Here is a 21,433-nt window from a genome sequence, read left to right as displayed (position 1 = left end):
GTTTCATATTAGCAAACATCTTATTTTATTAATATGATCTAGATATAATATAAATATTTGTATTAATTAAATCATTTTGAATCATCATTTATTATTTATTGACAATGAATTGCAATAAGATAAAATAATAAACGTGGCAGTATATATTTTGGCACTATTTAAGTAGTGGAAGCTGGCGGATGGGTCATGTGGAACTACTTTAAATAATTATTTAAAATATTTTTAAACGTTTGGATTTTTTTATTTTATTATTTAATATATTTCATTTTAGATGAAAATAATATAGAATTTTATTTTTTAAAAATCGTTTTGTTGTTGAAGATTCATTTTTAACAACAATAGGCGTGGCAAAAAGACGTCTGCGTGACTGCGTCTTAACCCCTGGTGACGTACATTTGGCGCGCTGTAATCAAACTGTTTTTCAGCAAAAGTTTTTCATTCAAACGGGGAACATTTTTTATCATATCTTTATATTGCCTTTGTTTTCAAACGAAGGGAATGGGATCCAAAATAGTTTCCGACGCCAACGCTTTTGTTAAATTTCTCAAGTGAGTAATTGTCGTTATGTTTTCTACTGCGATTAAACTTGAATAACTGGCAGATCTGTCATGTTTTACTACGTACAGTATATGTTATTTACGTAATTCATATGCTTAACTCATATTTCTTTCCTTGCCTGTTTTAGGTTATGTCAGGATGAAAGTAAAGACAGCTGCACGTATATGGTAAAATGAATGTGGATGCATTTATACAGAGAAGATGCTCAGTCATGTGTGTTGAAAATAAGTTGTTTGTTTGTTTCAGGATGAAATTTCAGTACTCCTGGTGGAGAAGGAAGAGCTTTTACACAACATAATCAGTGGAAATCAGCCTGTCTTTGTCTGTGAGAAAGCAGTAAGTCAGTTTGTGATTGCCCCCGATATACACACATTATGTGCCATTCCTATTTACAGTAAACATTACATCATTTGTAAACTTATTTTATCAAAAGCAACCAAAGTGTGAAGCAGAATCTACAGACACTTCAGCTGACACCAGTGTTGTTGAAGAGATACTTTATAAAGTGGAACAAGATCTGGGGCCTCAGCCTCTCTCTGTCATGAAAGCAAGGTAAAAGAAGCGGCTTGTTGCAATATAGTATAATTAAAACTAGCATTGTGATTATGAATAATCATAACTCACTTTCTTCAACCAGGCAGCTGCTGTCGTGGTACACCATGGCTCATAACCCCAACATGCCCCAAGTGGAAGTCCCAGGCGCTTTGCACCCTCTCTGGGTCCGTTGTGACAAGTCTGACCCATGTGCCAGTGCCTGGCTTGGAGTAGAAACGGTCTACAGTGGAAACAAAACCAGTGGTGTCAAACTGTATACAGTCTGCTGCAAAGGTAATAGCACTCATTACTCAAGTATTACGTTATGGATCCAATCCAGTAATTTTACCTTTACGATTATTCTTTGTAAAGAGAAACAACCTTCTCTTATTTCCCAATTTCCTGCAGGTCCAACAGGAGATGAAACCTCTTTCACCACATTGGATGAGCTTAAACAAGAGCATCAGAATAGACACCATGCTTCTACAGTAAAACAAATATATTTTTCTGTATAAGTCCTATAGGTACTTCACTATTTAAACCTAATTATCTGATTTTTTTCCCAGTTGGCGACCAAAGGCTATGCACAGTTCAACATGTTTTGCTCCTTGAAAGAAGAGAGCATGATGTTTGAGTCTCAAAGCAGTGTAATAGCGAGTCTGACATGGAATAATGTGGACAAAGTCTTGGAATGTCCTCCCTTGTCTTCTAAAGCAACTCTGGTCAGCGCCTATGCCGCATTAATTTGCCTGTGACACTTTAGTCATTTAGTTTTGCTTATACTGTATATTGGGGTTCTTAGTTTTTTTTTTTTTTTTTTTTTTTGGTTTGATATTACAGAATATCAAAGTCTCAATTGGAGACATGAGAAGTCCATTGTATCAGACCCACAGAGAGATGGAGTTCCTTCTGGTATGGAATTATTTTAATATTATTTATATACTATTATAGGGTTTATTTACATAGCCAAATTGCAGTAGGTTTGTTATAGATGGAAAAATGTTTTACTCTAATATATAATTGCTTACAATATAATAATGATATCATTAAGCAATATAATGTCATTATTTTTATTTTAAAACCCTTGTACTAGGCTCTGGCAGAGGGTTTGAGAACGGGAGAAACTGAATGGTTGGAACCGATGGAGACTCAGTCTGCAGTGGACCTTACCAGAGCACTCATAGAGGGTAAATACAGTGAGATTGATCTGTGTGATATGAATATACAGCTGCAGAAAGAAGCAGCAAATAGATATGAATGCTGCTGATTTTCTCTGTGTCAGTCTTGGATTTTTTTTTATTTTTTTTGCTTTATAGTGTGTGAAGTTTGAGGGAGATGGATTATTATGTTTATTATGTCTCCTCCTTATTTTAGAGCTTGAGAACCTTGCTCATGGAGTACCAGGACACACTGCCAAACTTTCTGAGGTAAATTGATAATATAATCAATCAGGGCCGGATTTACCTCATATTGTGACATAGGCAAAATACATTTTTGCCCCCATTGTTGCATGTTGTCAGAGTTGATATTGTGGCGTTATATATGATCATATATTGAATGTGTCATTATATTATTAACATTTGACCAAAATCAAGCTCAAATTAAGTTTTGAAGTTTTTGAGCAGTGAATGTCGCATTTTCATTAGAACGGGCAAATCTCAGAGGCAGTAAGTGCATCGTGTTACGTTTTCATCAACTTACAGGTTATGAAGTTAATTGTAGCTGTTGCTTTTTTTAAAAATCATTTGGCCAAGATCTCACGTCATAAAAGATGAAGTGCTTCGCACAGGCTTTTTAAAAGAGTATTGGCTGTGTCTTCACATCAAATGCTAGACTAAGACACTCTCTGCTCCTCAAGTACATAAAACATTAGCCTTTATATGTGTGTGTGTGTATGTATATATATATATGTATGTATATATATTATATATTGTGTATATATATATATATATATATATATATATATAATATGTATACTTTATTTACCTTTGCATTGCATTGTTTGCATGTTTTTAACATGACTGTGGTATGAAGCAGGGCGCAATTACTAATAAGAGACAGATATCAGCGCCACACGCTAGTCCCACAAATATAAAGAAATAAGGACATTTAATTCTACCGAACTAACTTACCCGCTGAATTACTACTCACACAGGTCAGTTTATTTGACGAATTAAACTTGTGAGGATACACAGCACTTTTTTACTTGGTCTACACTATCATACTAAACTAATAAAGTACATGCAAGAGTGGCGTCTCTGTCAAGTCCAAGTTAGTCGCGGACGTGGAGCTCTCGGCATCTCGAAAAACGCCACGCCAATATTGATCCTCATTTTATTTATCCTTTTGTCCCAAATTCTGCTTGCCATGGTCCATAATGTTTGAACGAAACAACAACAGCGTAAGCGCGCCGCTAGACGTAACGCAGTTGTCTACGTCTGTCGCCATGGTTACTATGGCAGTACGAGCGGAAACCAGGAATAACACGGATATTACGTCATTGACAGGCGACAATGACCAGGGACGAGCCATTATTTAAAATTGGAATTTCTCTGAAATGAAAAATCTTTGGGAACTTTTGGGATATTGTAAGGGGTATTTTGGGGTATTTTATTACAAAAATCTTACATATTGTACCTTTAAGGGGCAAATGGGTGACCAATTGTAATGATTTATGAAAAAAATAACGAAATATGGAGAAACAAGGTTTCTACCCGACTGTGACAATATTTGAATTTTTATTAATTTATAAAGTAATTGTTGTACTGAGGTTTAGCAGTAGAGTGAAGTAATAATTAAAAAAATATATATATTTGCCTTCATTGAAATGGGGGGCCCCCTGGACATCGTTGGCGCGTGCCTAGAATGCCTATGCATAAATCCAACCCTGAATATAATCTAATATAATTTTGACAGTTCTCAATCATTCACTTTCATTATATTGAAGTGTTGCCCAATAATTGTTCAAAAATTCTCTTTTTGTGTTCCACTGAAGAAGGAAAGTCATATGTATCTGAATGACATCAGCGAGAAAATAATGACAGAATTTGTATTAATGGATGACCTATCCCTTTAATCTTTTGTAACAGAAACAGAAAGCTAAGACAGACGCTACTGCAGTTTTCAGCTCGATGGTAATTGAGAGAGGAGACCTGGATTTTACTGAACAACTGTGGGAGAAGATGAGGAGGAGTAAATATTAGCATTGCAAAATTTCACAAATACAGCAAAACAATTTCACTTTAACTAAATGAATATATATTTTTTTCTCATAGGTGTAACTTCATATCAAGACATAACAGAATGCCTGAAAATTGTTGTCAAAGCAGTGAAACTTGGTAAAATCAAACCATGGGTGTGTGCAACTGCATTATGCATAAATGCATTAAAGATATTTTTGGTTAAACATTGTGAATTTTTTTTTTCCAGCATAAATATTTTAAAATGGTATGTAATGAGTGTATTTTTCCCACTTAGATCCACAAAGACAGCAATAGCACTCTCAGTAAGTTGATCCTGCAGTCGTACCAGCAGCAGATAGACACCATGCCTCTCACTGGCCTCACACCTGCTAATATGCTGCTGGAGTTGGGCCTGGACAAGATCAGGAAAGACTTCATCAACTACCTTGTTGGTACTCTAACTTTCAAATTTTAAATGTAGCTCTTCTTTGGTTTATAATTCACTTCATCTGCTAATTGGCTACATAAGGAAGTTGTTAATTTTTAGATGCTCAAAAATACTTAGAGACTTTCTGACTTTCTTCTTTTTTAGGAAAGGAACTTACAACTCTCAACTATTTGGTAGGAAACAATTTTATTTTGATTTTATTTTTTAAAGATTTTGGTCGATATAAATAATATGGTGCTGGAGTGGTTTATGCATTTTATCTCAAATTTCCAGAGTTACTACTTGGACACTGATGTTGACCTTCAGGAGCAGGTGATAAGAGTGAGGAAACTGCACCACCTGCTGGAGATCCTGGGCACCTGCAGTACTTTTCTCAGTCTTCCTCATGACCGCCTTTTCCTTTTCACTCAGTGAGCTTCCTGCCCTTTCCCTGAATTGTATAATAATCAAATGGTGATTCAAAATGTACATAAGTAATATATCATTCCATTTTTCACAGGAAATTGTGGTTTATGATTTAGGGTCCACTTTTCCATCAGAGAACACTGCATTGCAAGAGATTAAAATAGAGAGAAAAATCTAATTTCAGTTGCTGGGTCTTGGTAAACGTGTTCTAACCATGATATTTGATGACAGGTCCTGTTTGCAGTACTATAAAACATCCAACTATGACGAGGACCACGTCTTCCAGTTGCAAGTTAAGCCTGCCCTCATTAGCTACTTTTATGAAAAGTGAGTTGATGCTGCATTTCTTACGAGCTGTCATATTGTCTCTGCATTACTTTCAGTGCTGGGGAGTAATTGATTATATGTAATATAGATTATGTAATCAGATTCCAAAAATTAAAATTCAGAATAGTTACATTTTCGTTGATTACATGATTACTTAATATTCACAATATGGCAGTAAATTATTCAGAATTCATTGATTCTTTTTAATCTTTTAAATTTTCCTTTCTCAAAAGTTTTATGGAATTGCACATACAGACACTTGCACATTCTATAATTACATGGAAACACAGCATAAACAAATACAATATTTAATCTTATTCTTATTTAGTGTTTTAATTTGATTGTTTTTATGTATTTAAATGTTCAAAATTGTATCATCTTATTTATATTTGGTAATAGACTACAATTTGTAAGTAATCTACCCAGCATTGATTACTTTGCCATTTGATGTAGGATGTACTGAACAGTGTAATGACATGTATAAGTGTGAATTAATGTTGGTTTATGTTATTCTCTCAGGGAGCAGCCATTCTCTTGGGGCATGGAGGTGTCCAGTGGACAGGGGTCTAAGGAAGTCAAGACAGCATTGTACCTCAGTGACAAGCCCCTAGTAGACCACATCAGTTTTGACTTAGGTAAAGTCACCGGCAGGTTTTTTTTTTCATTTTTTTTTTTTCCACCAGTTTCATATCTTTTGTTGTTGAAATTGACATTGACATGTTGTTGAAATATGACATTTAAACTAATCTTGTCACACACATGCAGATGTGCCCCTGGATGAGTCTGTCAATGGAGAGTGTGAGAAGATGTCTTACTACAGGGCCATGGTGAGCTGTAGCCTCATCAGCTTCACTTAACACCGGTAAGACTCCATTTAATGGAAATGTACTCACAGAAAATGTAGTAGAAAAGAAATAAAGTTTGTATTCATTTGTTTTTTTTCTTTCTTTCTTATTGCAGTAGTTTTAATTTGTGGCACTTTTTGTGTACAATACTGTTCAAAAGTATTTTTTATGTTTTTGAAAGAAGTCAAATGATCAGCAAGGCTGCATTTATTTGAAAATACAGTGATAATGTGAAATATTGTTACAATTTAAAATAACTTTTTATTTAATATATTTTAAAAAGTCATGGAAAAGCTGAATTTTCAGAAGCCATTACTCCAGTCTTCTGTCTTCTAATATGATCATTTGGTGCTCAATAAACATTTCTTTTTATCATCACAGTTGCAAACAGCTGTGCTGGTTAATATTTTTTTCAGGATTCTTCGATGAATAGAAAGTTATTGAAATCTGAAATATTGAAAATATTGAAATATTGAAATAAAATTGAAATCTGAAAAAAAAATCTGACCCCAAACTTTTGAACGGTAGGGTTAAAGGTTAGTCCACATAGAAGTAATATCCAAAACTGAAAGACTATTTGCCTATATCATTTAAAGGTACACTATGTAACTTTTTTTTTTTGTTAAAATTAACCAAATTTAAATAATGATTAAAAAAAAAATCAGTCCTTCCTCCAAAACATGTTTTTGTCTTACCCTGATTCACTATAGTAAGCCTATTATAAATGTTTTTATTTTAGACCTGTTGGGATGGTTTTTGTGGTAAACTTGCCCGTGCATGTCTTGTCATATCCATAAATAAAGAAAAGTTGCTCCGGCTACTTTGACGCGTGAACAAACTGGAATTAAAGAACAAACAGTTTATAATTAGTCAATAACAATTAAACTTTTATGAGCAGTAGGATAACCATATTCATCCGCACAGTCCCGCAGAGTCGAAGCACAACCAAAACAATGTTCTTCTGCAAAATGCATGCAGTTTTGTTTTTTAACTGCTAGAGGGCCAAAAGTTACAGTGTACCTTTAAATTCAGCATAGTATCCTTAACCTCAGCGTCCCTGCCTGCAAAGAGTATTAAATGAGAAACGGGCCGAATTCAGTCATTTTTCCTTATAAAAAAGTGAGCTAGTTGCGTTTGCGCAGCAGGATCATGAGAAAGACAGCGCTGATCAAAATGCAGAGGGTGCACACCGTGGGAACCACAACCTCAGTCACCATCTCCATGTGGCTGGTTAAAGGATCTGAAACATATACACACAAACATGTTTATCAGCCCAAACATGTTAGCGCAGCCCAGTCTTCACATTGCTTTTGCATAACAGAGCACTCAAAGGGTTAATATAGTTATCTTCTAGCTGTGGTGTGTTTGTGTGTGATGGCTTACCATGAATAAGTCTTAGAATATTGGCAGCTGTATTCCGCTGTTCCTCTAATGAAGAGAGAGAAATAATCTTAGGATATCATCAGGGCACATTAACCCTTTGAGGGCCACTGTGTAAGCTCACATTAAAACGGCACAATTCAGTCAACTGGGTTATAAGAAAGGACGTCATCCACATCAAGCATCCTTGACATTTATTCATTTATAATCTGGCTGGGTTTTTTTTTTTTAAGATTATACAGCACATACAGTATGCAGCATTTCAGTTTGAAATATGAATGAGCAAAGTTCAGAATAATAAAAAATAATATAAAAACCGCAGTGAGTTCATCAAAAGTTATGTTCCATATAGTCCATACACAATTGCTCCTGATGAAAACTTGTGCAACAGTCAGGTTCCGCAAGTAAAAATCCTATTCATTTTCTCCTTACAGAATCAGATTTTTCCGATAACCTTTAAAGACAGACCTATTGTGAGCTACAAGATTATTAATTGATGGTATATAATGTTATATGGTTTTGTTTGAGTCATCAGCCCACATTATTTTAACGTATTTTTTTAACAAATCACTTTTAACATCGAAATTCATGGTGAAAAAATATATTACCCTGGATTCTGTGGGGAAAAAACGTCACCAATCAGAGAATTGAAACAAAATGATAGAGTCAGGCTCCCTATGCTTTATTAGGTACACCTTGCTAGTATCGGGTTGAACCCTTTGCCTTTAGAACTGCCTTAATTCTTCGTGGCACAGATTCAACAAGGTTCTGGACACATTCCTCCGAGATTTTTGTCCATATTGATATGAGCATCACGCAGTTGCTGCAGATTTGTCGGCTCCACATCCATGACGTGAATCTCCGGTTCCACCGCATCCCAAAGCTGCTCTATTGGATTGAGATCTGGTGACGGCGGTGGCCATTTGAGTATAGTGAACTCATTGCAAAGTTCAAGAAACCAGTTTGAGATGATCTGATCTTTGTGACATGTCACATTATCCAGCTGGAAGTAGCCATCAGAAGATGGGTACACTGTGGTTATAAAGGGATGGACATGGACAGCAACAATTCTCAGGTAGACTGTGGTGTTTAAATGATGCTCAATTGGTACTAAGGGACCCAAAGTGAGCCAAGAAAATATCCTTCACACCATTACACCACCAGCAGCCTGAACCGTTGATACAAGGCAGGATGGATTCATGCTTTCATCTACTATCTGAATGTCGCAGCAGCAGAAGTCAATACTCATCAGACCCGGCAATGTTTTTCCAATCTTCTTCTATCCAATTTTGGTGAGCCTGTGCATTGGGTGAGCCTCAGTTTCCTGTTCTTATCTGACAGGATTGGCACCCGGTGTGTTCTTCTGCTGCTGTAGCCCATCTGCTTCAAGGTTTGAAGTGTTGTACGTTCAGAGATGCTATTTTTCAGACCTCGGTTGTTACGAGTGATTATTCACTGTTGCTTCTCTATCAGCTCGACCAGTCTGGTCATTCTCCTCTGACCTCTGGCATCAATAAGGCATTTTCGCCCACAGAACTGCCACTCACTGGATGTTTTCTCTTTTTCGGCCCATTCTCTGTAAACCCTAGAGATGGTTTTGTGTGAAAATCCCAGTAGATTTTCTGAAATACTCAACCATCCCACATTCAAAGTCACTTAAAACACTTTTCTTCCTCATTCTGATGCTCAGTTTGAACTTTTGCTGCCATGTGATTGGCTGAATAGATATTTGCGTCAACAATCAGTTGAACAGGTGTACCTAATAAAGTGTATTAACAACGGCATATTTTGCAATAAACGTAAAATATATGGTTTCTACATACATAATCAACATTTCTTTGTTGTTAAAAGCCGTTAAGACTTGTGGCTTTGTCTTTTGGTCTTCTCTTTCAAATATTTTTTTGTTTCAAATCAAATTAGTGATTTGCCTCATAGCTGGTTGGTTTGGTCGATGACTTAAAACTCTTTAAGGAAGACTTTAAAAAAAGAAGAAATGAATGGGAAAAATACTTTTAGAACCAAGGCAATTAAGAAAGTGAGCGAGCACTGTTGCACTCGACAGTATATACAGGGTGGGCCATTTATATGGATACACCATAATAACATGGGAATGGTTGGTGATATTAAAGTCCTGTTTGTGGCACATTAGTATATGTGAGGGGGCAAACTCCTCAAGATGGGTGGTGACCATCACATATACTAATGTGCCACAAACAGGACTTTAATATCACCAACCATTCCCATGTAATTACGGTGTATCCATAAAAATGGCCCACCCTGTAGAACATTCTAATGAAGTAAGGTTTCTCAGTGTACTGCTCCTTTAATGTTCATATGTACTTCAATAGCTGATCTGGCTTTTTCTTTATGTTGGCATTTAATTAAGATATGGCCTCTGAAGATTTGAGAGATTTCAGCTTCTCAAGATTAGAGTAGGCCAGAACTGGAGTTGCTTAATGTTCCTTTTATCCAACTACACCACAAAATCATTATGAGTTTTTTTTTTTTTACGACATTGTCGGTAGTTTGCCAAGCCGAAAAGAAAAGAAAGACGTTTTTTCTTTACCCTAGTGTCTAAACTTCATCATGCACTGGCCAAACCTTTGGCATCTCTGCATGATCTTTATTTTCCTTGGATTTTTCATCTAGCTGGAGGGGCAAACAAAGAAAAATCCTGTTAGAGGTTTCAGCTCAGTCTCTGTTTCAGACCTCCCCAAAAGCCTTTGTCGATCCATTCTCATGGTAAGCATACCGGGTCCCTATGGACACTACCACTAAGTAGAAACCTCGTCAAACCACAAATGAGGTTAGCATAATAAAACAGTGGAGATCCAGATGAAGACTAGGAATGTTCTCATGCACTGTTCAAGGGAATTTGTACCCATTGAATTTGTTCTTGATTAAAGGCTACACGATTATTCTTTTTAGCCTGTGGTCAACAAATGGAATTTTTCCTTGTTTGCCCTGGTTCAACTAAGTTAGAATCAATGATCCACTGACCTGCAGCCAGGAGCTGATTGCTGGTGGAGCAAGTCTCTGTAGCTTTACTCTTCCAGTTCTCAACCTGCCGATGATGATAATGATGATTCAGAGCAGGTCATCGTCTCATTTAGTCATACTGTTCTCTTACAGATGGAGGTTTGCACAGAAGGACACTCCTTTCAAGATTCTATTCTGACTCTTCTACTCTAATCTGTCATTTTATGTGGTATTTAACTTGGCTGTTTAAATCTGTTAATTACACCACCTTTAATAGATTATATAAACAATTATATATACAATTATGTTGTTTTGTATCATCTGAAAATAAACATTTGGAACATGTCCAAGGTGATGAGTTGGAGTTTGTTCAATAAACAGAAAAATAATTAGAAAAAAATCATTTATATGGTAATTACATTCTAATCTTGGGGGTTCTCCAACAATGAGGTTGTTGCCTTATTCCTCCTAAACAGCTATTTAATTGGAAAATGTTCTCTGCAAACATTTCATTGACTCTAAATAGCATGTTTCAGTACAAAAACAGATGCTCTAATCCAAAATGTTAGTACAAGATGGCAGTCAAACAATCTGAAGCATAATCAGTTCATTTAAAATGTTAATTAGCACTTTCCTTAAAAATAACTTTTATTGTTTAACTGTGAGTGTGTGGTATAACTCTTTTTGTGTGTTTAATTCAACGAGTGTCCTTGTAATGTATAAAACTGACATTTAATGTTAAAAGCCAAAACATAAGAAAAAGAAATTGCAACTTTTATATGCCTTCATTACTAGGTAATTATAACCTCCATTCTTTTCTTTTTAGTAACTCATAATGAACAGATGAACAATATAGATGTTACCTCTCTTTGATTGGGAAATCCATTCGAATTAATGATGCGTTTGTAGAACTGAACAGAGGCCTTGGGGTAGCGAGGTTTATTTTTGTTCTTGAAGTCTACGTAGTACAGTCCGAACCTCTCTGAGTAACCCTCATCCCACTCAAACTTGTCTAGCAGGGACCAGGCGGTGTAGCCCTTCACATTCACTCCATCCCTGATAGCTGCAGGATAACAAGAAATAAGATACAATGATAATTTGTCACAATTCTGTTTACATTTACTCACCATCATATTGTTGCAAACCTGTATGACTTTGTTCTGTAGAACACCAAAAAAGAAAATTTGAAAAATGTGAAATGTTGTTTTTGTTCCTACAAAGTAAGTCAGTGGGGTCCAATATTGGTTTGAACCCCATTGACTTTCATTATATGGAGAAAAACAGTTGAAACATTCTTCAAAATATCTTCTTTTGTGTTCATCTAAAGAAAGAAAGCCATACTGGTTTGGAACAACATGAAGGCAAGTAACCGATGAGGAAGTTCATCCATTCATTGATTAGTTACCTTTGAGCATCTCATTGATGTAATCCTTGTAATACTGAATCCTCCAGACATCACACAGTTCTGTGCACATTATCTTCTCTGAGACCCCGTTCTCAGTGATGAAGATCATGGGGTTCCCATACTGAGTCTTAAGTCGAAGAGCATAAGTCAAGAGTTTAAAGACTTGATTATATTTGATCTTATCATACATATACAAATTTCCTTGTAGTATTCTTGACATGATACTGTCACAAAGACATTAGTAATAAAAAAATATTCATGATTGAAACCAGATCAAGATTCATCATGAGGAAATGTCATATGAAACCAATGGCTTTTAAACGATAGCCTTTGTGCACCTTTATAAAGTTGAGCAGGCGGCGAAAGCCCCAAGGAACCGAGTAGAGCCATTCTGAACCAGGATCAGGCCAACGTGGATCAACCAGCTCCGCTATATCCCGATCTGAAAAGTAGGTGTTGCCACGGTTGGAAGGGAAGCTCTTTTGGGTGACGTAGCGTGTCGTGAAGTGTCCCACGCCTAGGAAGTCACAGGTGCCTTTGATGTAACTCTTCTCCTGAGAGGAAAAGGAGGGAAGTCGAGACGTTCCCAAGCCCTGCTGTGTGCTTTTCCTCCCTTGGATACAAAATTGGTATTAAGATGCAGAATTTTGCCATTTTTGACCTCACATGTTCAACCAACATCTACTTTGCAACAGTACCTATGAAATCCTTCATCACATGAGGATAATCTCCATGGAAGATGGGTGTAGCAAACCAGCCTATGTAAAACTGCACATATCTCTCAGCAGCCTCAATGTCCTTCTGGTTAGTGATGTCCACAGGCTCTCCCCAGTCCCCATGCAGTGAAATACCCACCATACCTAGAGAAGAAAGCAGCCAGAGGGTTCAGAGGATGTCATTTTTGATAAACTAACAGACATTTGTAAGCTCATACCTTTTTGTTTGCTTCGCCACTGAGAATCGTAAGTGTGCCAAACCTTAGCATGTGCCTGTTATTAAACCAACACAAACAGTATTGCATATATCTTCATTTTGAAATACTATGGTGCAATATTCTGTCAAGGGAATGATGTTACCTTAATGATGTGGTGAGCTGCTCTGTAGGCCCCCGTGCCCCTAAGCTTCAGTCCTGGAGCATGTTCTCCAGTTTCATATCCTTCCACTGCCACTGACTGACACACATTGAGCACATTAATAAGCATATCCTTTACACATTTATTTAATTTGCTGGCATTAAGTAAAGATGTGTTGAGTGAGCATACCCATGGGTTATTAAAAGTTATCCAGTATTTCACACGGTCCCCATATCGTTCAAAGCAAAGGTTGGCAAAATCATTGAAATAATTAATCATGCTGATGTTCTGCCATCCACCATATTTCTCTTGCAAAACCTGTCCAAATGTACAGACATGATGATAAATGATAAAACTTTCCAAAAAGGTTACAGAGAAATCTATTACATCAGGCAATGCAGTGGATAGGTTACATTTAATTCATTAAATGTGTATATTTTTACTTGCCAATACTTGACAGATATTGTTGAAAGATATGTCAAAATTAAATTGACTCCTGATGAACTGACTTTAGGTAAATGCTGTATTAACATTTCGCAAATGAAAACATGGATGTCAGGACAAACGAGAACAGTAAGGTGTGGTCACATACATAAGTGAAATTTCTGTGCTTTTCATGGGCAAAAAAGTTCCTATAGACTGAGCATGTAATTATGTCACCGTCTTCTTAAAGGGATAGTTCACCCAAAAATGAAAATTCTGTCATCATTTACTCACCCTCAAGTTGTTCCAAACCTGTATGAATTTCTTTGTTCTGCTGAACACAAAGGAAGATACAGGAAGAACAGATCTCGGTCCCCATTGACTACCATAGTATATATTTTTTCCTACTATGGAAGTCAATGGGGACCGAGATCTGTTTGGTTACAAACATTCTTCCAAATATCTTCCTTTGTGTTCAGCAGAACAAAGAAACTCATACAGGTTTGGAACAACCTAAGGGTGAGTAAACGATGATAGAATTTTCATTTTTGGGTGAACTATCCCTTTAAATTCTTGTTTTTGTAGGTTTCACAGAGACCGTGTAACAGTATCGTTTTTCAAAAAACTTGCACTTTGAATCCCATATTCAAAAGTTTGCCTTGTCCTATAAATGAATGGCCAAAACGCATAAAAAGGTTTCAGTTTTTAGTTGAAAAGTCACTTTTTACACCAAGCCGCTTTTTGGTCAATGTGGGGAATCCGTGACCAACTTTGCATAAGCGCTCATGTGGAACTCCCGATCGCACTGATTCGCCCACGAAGTTTAATCAAGAAACGGTAAATGTGAGCATATCTTAAAAGATAAATTTACGTTTATACAACAATGATGTACTAAAAAAGGAAAGGTTTTTCCTTTGCGTTTTTAACCTACAGACGACAACGTTGTCAAAATGATCCCATTTACACGGATCCGCGAAAGCGACTATAAACGCTGTTTGATGCTGCCAGGCCAGTAGTGGGCGATGTCACTCTGTAAAGAACATGTAGAGTGATGTAATACGCATGAGCATGACGTCACCGTTTTCACAAATTCATAGTTTACACAGAGACTATAACGGTATAATTTTCAAATACTTGCACTTTGAATCCAGTTGGCTTTTTCAGGCCCCCAAAACAGTTGTTGCGTAAATGAACGGCCAAAACGCAAAAGTTTTCCGGTTTTAGTTGAAAATGGTGTCGTGTAAACACCGTTTACACCTCACTTTCTGAGAAAATTTTGTGGGGGAAAAAGGTCCATTTTGTAGCGAGTCTAGTGATGCATTGAAGAACAGCACAGAAGTCAATGTCAAACAAAGTTTCTGAACACAAGTGAAACAGACTTTTTTGTCCTCACGTGAAACTCCCAATCGCGCAGATTCCTTGATTTCGGCCACGAAATTTGCTATCACGTCAAATTTTACAACATGTTTTCTGGGGTTTTTGTAACCAGGCATTATTATTATTAGGCTTAAATATGAATTTTCAATGGCATGTCAGCTTAACATTCAAAAAAGACAAAGTACTATAGAGCCCATTGAACAGAAGGTACATGCCTCATTTTTATTCGCAAAAAATTAAATATGCCGTTTAAGGTCTATTCATTAAAAGAGAGTACACACCTGTGGCAGGTCCCAATGATACAGGGTCACAATGGGAGTGATCCTATTTTCAAGCAGCTCATCAATAAGAACATCATAATACTTCAGCCCTTTCTCATTCACATGGTCAGCTGTAAACACACAAAAGTGGAAGTCAAATTTAAAGGGAATTTGTTAATATCAAATGTCCTACCTGGAGCCAGCAGTACAGATACTTACACTTGATACCAGTTGGCATGATCCTGGGCCAGGAGATGGAGAACCGATAATGATTGAGATTCAGCTCTTTCATCAACAAAATGTCATCCTATACAAGAAAATGAAGCAAAATGTTGTTGCATTTCACAGCTGGGACATTTCGTACTGAATCAGCATGACATAGAACCAACATGGGCACCTTGATTTTGTAGTATCCATCACACGAAGAGTCTCCAGTATCATTCAAGAACGTCTTTCCCTTCTTATGAGTGAACACATCCCAGATGCTCAGTCCTTTCCCATCTTTGTCCCAGGCTCCTTCTGTCTGATAGGCTGAACCGCCGGCTCCCCACGAAAATCCTGACAAATGAAGCCAAACAGTAAGGAACACGTCTTAAACATTCTTTCACATGGAGTCTTATTAGTCAGTTTACTAATTTAACTCTTATTAATGACATCCATGCAAATCTGTTGATTTCCCAAGAGCCTTTGTGGCTGAGGAAAAGGGATCTGTATGGTATTGGTAGGATCATACCATTTGGAAAAGTGCCATAATAGAAGGAGTCGTGGTTGTTCGCTGACCAGTCGAAGTCCTCAGCCGCAGACAGACACAACACCAGCACAAGCACATGACACACTCGTCCAACACGGTGTGACAGCATCATATTCCAGCGCTCAGCGACTCTCTTCAGCACCACACTCTCCTGATCTGAGAGGTAGTTACCCTTTCACAAGACATGATTCAATGAATCACTATGACTGGAAACAATCTCTTTTGCCTAGTAATCAATTATAAAACCTCATACTCTTGATTTAAACATACCTATCACAGAATCTGCATTGATCCCTGATGGAAATGCCTTTAAAATCGATGAGAACTATCCTGGGGTTTGAAAGTTGACGTACAAAGTCTGTTACTGTTCAGCCTGGGTGGCAAAGCACTGTGCTGGACTAAAGGTGGTCCCAGGACCTCAATGTAGACCCATAAGCCTTCCTATTGAGGGTCAATGGACTGTGATCACATTTTGCAACGGTGGACAGATCTCTTACAAACGAGGGTTTCACTCTGTAAGCAAAGTTAATGTTGGAGAGGCTGATACTCTTGTGTTTACTATAACAATGACACCATATGGTGGGATAAATTGACCCAAAATATTACACAGCAGCTATCTAGGATCTTATTCTTACTCCAATATTATTATTATTATTATATAACCCAAAAGAGAAAACTGTCTCATCATTTACTCAACCTCATGCCGTTCCAAACCCGTAAGACTTTCGTTTATCTTCTGAACACAAATGAAGATCTTTTTGATGAAATCGGAGAGCTTTCTTTCCCTCCATTGGCAGCTACACAACTGACAATTTGACACAAATAGTTCATAAAGAGATCGTAAAGCTAATCCATATGAATTGAGCGGTTTAGGCCAAATTTTCTGAAGAGACTTGATACGCTTTATACGATGAACAGATTGAATTTTGGCTTTTATTCACATATAAACATTGATCACGGAACATGAACAGAAGCTCAACCGAACCTCCTTGATGTGCGAGAACAAGCCTCTTGCTGAAGCTTAAACGCACTGCGTAACACACGAGAATGAACCTCATTGATTCTTACGGAAGCTCAAATGTGCTGAGTCACACACGGGAATGAACCTCATTGGTTCTTGCGGAAGCTCAATCGTGCTGAGTCACACACGGGAATGAACCTCATTGGTTCTTGCGGAAGCTCAAACGTGCTGAGTCACAGACGAGAATGAATCTCATTGGTTCTTGCGGAAGCTCAAACGCACTGCGTAACACACGAGAATGAACCTCACTGGTTCTTGCGGAAGCTCAAATGCACTGCGTAACACACGAGAATGAACCTCATTGGTTCTTACGGAAGCTCAATCGTGCTGAGACACACGGGAATGAACCTCATTGGTTCTTACGGAAGCTCAATCGTGCTGAGTCACACACGAGAATGAACCTCATTGGTTCTTGCGGAAGCTCAAACGTACTGCGTAACACACGAGAATGAACCTCATTGGTTCTTGCGGAAGCTCAAACGCACTGCGTAACACACGAGAATGAACCTCATTGGTTCTTACGGAAGCTCAATCGTGCTGAGTCACACACGGGAATGAACCTCATTGGTTCTTACGGAAGCTCAATCGTGCTGAGTCACACACGAGAATGAACCTCATTGGTTCTTGCGGAAGCTCAAACGTACTGCGTAACACGAGAATGAACCTCATTGGTTCTTGCGGAAGCTCAATTGTGCTGAGTCACACACGAGAATGAACCTCATTGGTTCTTGCGGAAGCTCAAACGTACTGCGTAACACGAGAATGAACCTCATTGGTTCTTGCGGAAGCTCAAACGTACTGCGTAACACGAGAATGAACCTCATTGGTTCTTGCGGAAGCTCAAACGCACTGCGTAACACACGAGAATGAACCTCATTGGTTCTTACGGAAGCTCAATCGTGCTGAGTCACACACGAGAATGAACCTCATTGGTTCTTGCGGAAGCTCAAACGCACTGCATAACACACGAGAATGAACTTCATTGGTTCTCGCACGTCAATCGAACATGCTTGAGCTTCCGTTTACCACATACAACTGATGTGTCAGTTGATAAATGTTTATATGTGAATAAAAGCCTAAATTCAATCTGTTCATCATATAAAGCAATCTAATATCTACTAAACTGCTCAATTCACATGGATTACTTTTACGATTTCTTTTTTGAAGTGTCAAAGCGGTAGTTTTGTAGCTGTCAATGGAGAGACCGAAAGCTCTTAGATTTCATCAAAAAGAATTTCATTTGTGTTCTGAAGATGAACGAAAGTCTTGCGGGTTTGGAACGACATGAGGGTGAGTGATTAATGACAGGATTTTCATTTTTGGCCGAACTATCCCTTCAGCTTGTATTTTCCATTGAATAACTGCCATCATCTGTGAGTAACCTATTTTTGGCATATTTGTGGCATCAGTTTTCTCCAGAGCTGCCCTCGCTCTTTTTGTGAAGTGTTGCACATTGTTAACAGGTGTTTAGAAAATGCTGAATGCTGGTAGTGTTTTTACTGCATTGCAGGTTCATGCTGTGTTTTGATGGGGCAGAAGTCTGTACCTTATTATAGCATTATTACTGGCCAACAGAGGAAATGCGGCTGTCTGATCATCATACTCGCCTTTATTAGCATGTACCAAGGGGTTAATGTAAAAATGTCATTCACACATCATACATTTACATAAAGGCAACACCAAAACACCAAACCAAACAATCTGCATCACTCCAGGTCTATTACGCTGAGCACCTTCAAAATCCGCAGAAAAGAGTTTATTCTCTAAGAAAACATAGAAACTCTCTGTACATTAACAATGAAGTACAAAAAAGTTATAATACTGGCTCAGCTAGAACAATTGTCATGCCCATGCATACACAACCTATTCCACACACTCAGTCTAAATAGAAAAAATACCTCTGCAAGTTAACAACATGAACATGTACATAATACTTATCATCAGCTTCATAATGCATTCAATCTGAAATCAATACAATATTAAATAAAGCCTATACAGTACAGCATCACTTGGTAAACACCATGAAATAGGATTGGTGCAATCTTTAATTTATATGTATTTAGAAATACATAAAGTGCAGGCTTGGCCAACAGCACAGTTATAGGAGGAGTTCTATTTGTGCTACACATAGTTCTGGAGGATTTTATAGATTGTGAACCAACAGTTTATCTAACGCAACACCAATCTAAGACAGAGAGAGCCAGTTACAGTCTCTTTCAGCATGCCAAATGTGCAGATTACACACCTAAACACAGGAGTAAATGATAACGCTCTCTTTGCAGGCACAGTCAGTAGTCGTCGTTGTTGTCTTCTTCCTCATCTTCTAGCACCATATCAAGATCATCATCTGCATCATCGTCATCGTCCTCTTCCTCCTCGTCTTCTTCTTCCATGTCATAGTCTGTTTGAGCACCCAATACTAGTTTGGTCTGGTTGATCTCTGTCTCATCATCCAGGTTGACTTCCACCTGTGCATATCAAATATAAATGTAATAAAAAAAAGATCTGAAAGATGTAAAGGTCCTCATATTTAAAATAATAGTTTTTTTTTGTGTGTGTGTTTCTAAAATAAGCCTCATGCTCACCCAGCTAGTGTTTATTTACAGTAAAAACAGGTATATTGTGAAATATTATTACAATTTAAAATAAATGTTTTCTGTTTTAATACATTTTAAAATGAAATTTAGTCCTGTGATGGCAGAGCTGAATATTCAGCATCATTACTTAGTCTTCAGTGTCACACGATCCTTCAGAAATCATTCTAATATGCTGATTGATTTTGTGCTTAAAAAAAAACAATCTTATTTTTATTAATTCAAAAGAACAGTATTTATTTAGAACAGAAATCTTTTAATGCATCCTATTTGTAAAAAAAAAAAAAAAAAAAACTGATTGTGTCATGTGATTGATAATGAGGCAGCAAGCTTGAATATACTTGACCACAAATGAGAATTTAAGAGTTGTATGGGTTACTCTTATGATGCTTCCCTTATGGAGCTTTGCAGTATAAATCACCATTCATTTTCGTTGTGTAAAAAAAGAAAGAAAAATAATAATAGCTTAAGACAACATTGGGGGGATATTTTATTTACTATAATTTATTTTTTTAATAAAATATTCTTATTTTTGAGAGTACGACTCAAGTACATGTGTTTTTTAATGTCTGAATATGTGGTGTTTATTTACCTCCGGGACTGGGGCTTCATTTGGGCTTTCTTCAGTCTGAGCACTGATCATTGACTTCAGGGTCCCCTCCTCAAACTGATGAACATAAACAAAGACGATCAGTTTTCTGCTCAAAGATCGCAATGAAATATTTACATAGGTTACTTCTTGCCTTAAGTCTGTTGAGCTGATCTTGCAGCATGACTTTTATTTTCAGAAGAGTCTCCTCTTCCTTCTTGAGCTCCTGAAGGCGACTCAGCATAGTGGACGAGTGTTTCTACAGCATTACTGAACACAAAAGCACGAGACAATGTCTTTCGTTGCTTATTACAGAGCATGGCCCCAGAGTTCAGAAACAAACATGCATTGCTCTATCTATATCAACTTCAAATTAAAGTTAAACAATGTTGACATTAATTTCACAGCCTGCAAGATCAAATCGTAGATGGAATTGTTGTTTGGTTTGTGAGTACTGTACATCATGTTCCTGATCTCCAGTGGTTTACAGGCTGCTGTTGCTTTTCTCTGGGAATCACGCTGTCATACCATTAGTTATCGAGCTAAATTATTATTCAGTTTAACAGTCATCTTAATAATGCATCATCTAAACACTTATTTTATTTGCATTTTCTTATGTAAAACAGTATCCGAACCCATCCGTGTAGTCAGCTCATTTAGCAAGAATGCTAGCGGAAATAAATACAGTTACAAGCTATTTATTTCTTTAAGCCTTACTTAGTTTTTAGCCTCATAAACAAAACAACGTGACTTACTTTATTGGTTCAACACGCTCTCTGGAACATGCATGATTTCGATTAAACTGTTTATTTATTTTCTTCTCAACTCCACAGTGGTAGCATTCTGAAGAACATGTCACGCGCACTTTCAGCACGCATGCGCTTAAAGCACGTGAAGACTGAAGAGTGCCGCAGGTTTGAACCTTTTTGTTTTACAGTCTATGGTCTGAACTGACCAGAATCCTTTTGTTATAGCTTCTTATTTATGTAATATATATATATATATATATATACATACACACACACACAGTATACAATATATAAAAAATATTATATAATATGGATAAACACATAATAATGTCGGCACATCATTATATGTGAGATTATAATTTAGATAATTCTAGATTTTATTTTTTAATAAAATGATGTATTTATTATTAATTAATTCATTTTATTAATTTATTTTAAAATATGTTATTATTTTATATGTTAATAATTGTTTATATTGTTTAGGCTATATAAAAACAAAACAGCAAATATACATAAAAATGTAGGTACATTAT

General features: G+C 37.0%; 3 protein-coding genes across 4 annotated transcripts; 1 reads left to right on the top strand and 2 right to left on the bottom strand.

Moving 5' to 3' along the window:
* The first annotated feature begins 381 nt into the window (after positions 1–381).
* Positions 382–11,030, top strand: zwilch (zwilch kinetochore protein). The gene is made up of 19 exons (XM_084409918.1): positions 382–548; positions 686–725; positions 805–894; positions 992–1,110; positions 1,196–1,386; positions 1,501–1,580; positions 1,659–1,814; positions 1,933–2,004; positions 2,186–2,279; positions 2,467–2,519; positions 4,182–4,284; positions 4,368–4,447; positions 4,570–4,726; positions 4,867–4,895; positions 4,996–5,132; positions 5,359–5,454; positions 5,974–6,089; positions 6,220–6,316; positions 10,812–11,030. The coding sequence occupies exons 1-18, from the start codon at positions 499–501 to the stop codon at positions 6,309–6,311; spliced, it is 1,755 nt and encodes a 584-aa protein (XP_084266044.1). The 5' UTR covers positions 382–498; the 3' UTR covers positions 6,312–6,316; positions 10,812–11,030.
* On the bottom strand, positions 6,347–16,302 carry lctlb (lactase-like b). 2 transcript variants are annotated; one of them, XM_084409917.1, is made up of 15 exons: positions 16,218–16,302; positions 15,930–16,119; positions 15,594–15,754; positions 15,416–15,503; positions 15,218–15,327; positions 13,326–13,454; positions 13,140–13,235; positions 12,998–13,052; positions 12,762–12,923; positions 12,402–12,676; positions 12,064–12,190; positions 11,522–11,721; positions 10,680–10,743; positions 7,683–7,727; positions 6,347–7,539 (listed from the first exon to the last, which is right to left on the bottom strand). In XM_084409917.1, the coding sequence occupies exons 2-15, from the start codon at positions 16,057–16,059 to the stop codon at positions 7,424–7,426; spliced, it is 1,758 nt and encodes a 585-aa protein (XP_084266043.1). In that variant the 5' UTR covers positions 16,060–16,119; positions 16,218–16,302; the 3' UTR covers positions 6,347–7,423. The 2 variants fall into 2 exon arrangements, 1 of the variants encoding a protein (XP_084266043.1); XR_014627503.1 differs by having other exon boundaries at positions 7,517–7,539; positions 10,246–10,743.
* A 2,255-nt stretch (positions 16,303–18,557) lies between these two features.
* Positions 18,558–21,051, bottom strand: snapc5 (small nuclear RNA activating complex, polypeptide 5). The gene is made up of 4 exons (XM_084408859.1): positions 20,907–21,051; positions 20,306–20,421; positions 20,155–20,229; positions 18,558–19,436 (listed from the first exon to the last, which is right to left on the bottom strand). Exons 2-4 carry the CDS (start codon positions 20,393–20,395, stop codon positions 19,257–19,259), a joined length of 345 nt encoding a protein of 114 aa, XP_084264985.1. The 5' UTR covers positions 20,396–20,421; positions 20,907–21,051; the 3' UTR covers positions 18,558–19,256.
* Positions 21,052–21,433: the final 382 nt, after the last annotated feature.

The sequence above is a fragment of the Rutilus rutilus genome, assembly GCF_951802725.1.
Source record: "Rutilus rutilus genome assembly, chromosome: 5".
In the NCBI taxonomy this organism is placed as follows: Eukaryota; Metazoa; Chordata; class Actinopteri; order Cypriniformes; family Leuciscidae; genus Rutilus; species Rutilus rutilus.
This window is presented reverse-complemented; position numbering and strand designations above follow the sequence as displayed.

Bases quoted from the DNA above. Each gene is read 5' to 3' on its own strand.
- zwilch (XM_084409918.1), top strand. From the start codon at position 499: ATGGGATCCAAAATAGTTTCCGACGCCAACGCTTTTGTTAAATTTCTC. The intron at 2,005-2,185 runs GTATGGAATTAT...CCCTTGTACTAG, and splicing joins GAGAGATGGAGTTCCTTCTG to GCTCTGGCAGAGGGTTTGAG. The intron at 4,727-4,866 runs GTACTCTAACTT...CTTCTTTTTTAG, and splicing joins CTTCATCAACTACCTTGTTG to GAAAGGAACTTACAACTCTC.
- snapc5 (XM_084408859.1), bottom strand. From the start codon at position 20,395: ATGCTGAGTCGCCTTCAGGAGCTCAAGAAGGAAGAGGAGACTCTTCTG. The intron at 20,230-20,305 runs GCAAGAAGTAAC...TATGTTCATCAG, and splicing joins ATCAGCTCAACAGACTTAAG to TTTGAGGAGGGGACCCTGAA. The intron at 19,437-20,154 runs GTAAATAAACAC...TGATATGCACAG, and splicing joins ATGAAGCCCCAGTCCCGGAG to GTGGAAGTCAACCTGGATGA.
- lctlb (XM_084409917.1), bottom strand. From the start codon at position 16,059: ATGATGCTGTCACACCGTGTTGGACGAGTGTGTCATGTGCTTGTGCTG. The intron at 13,236-13,325 runs GTATGCTCACTC...AATGTGTGTCAG, and splicing joins TAACTTTTAATAACCCATGG to TCAGTGGCAGTGGAAGGATA. The intron at 12,677-12,761 runs GTACTGTTGCAA...TTTGTATCCAAG, and splicing joins TGTGATGAAGGATTTCATAG to GGAGGAAAAGCACACAGCAG.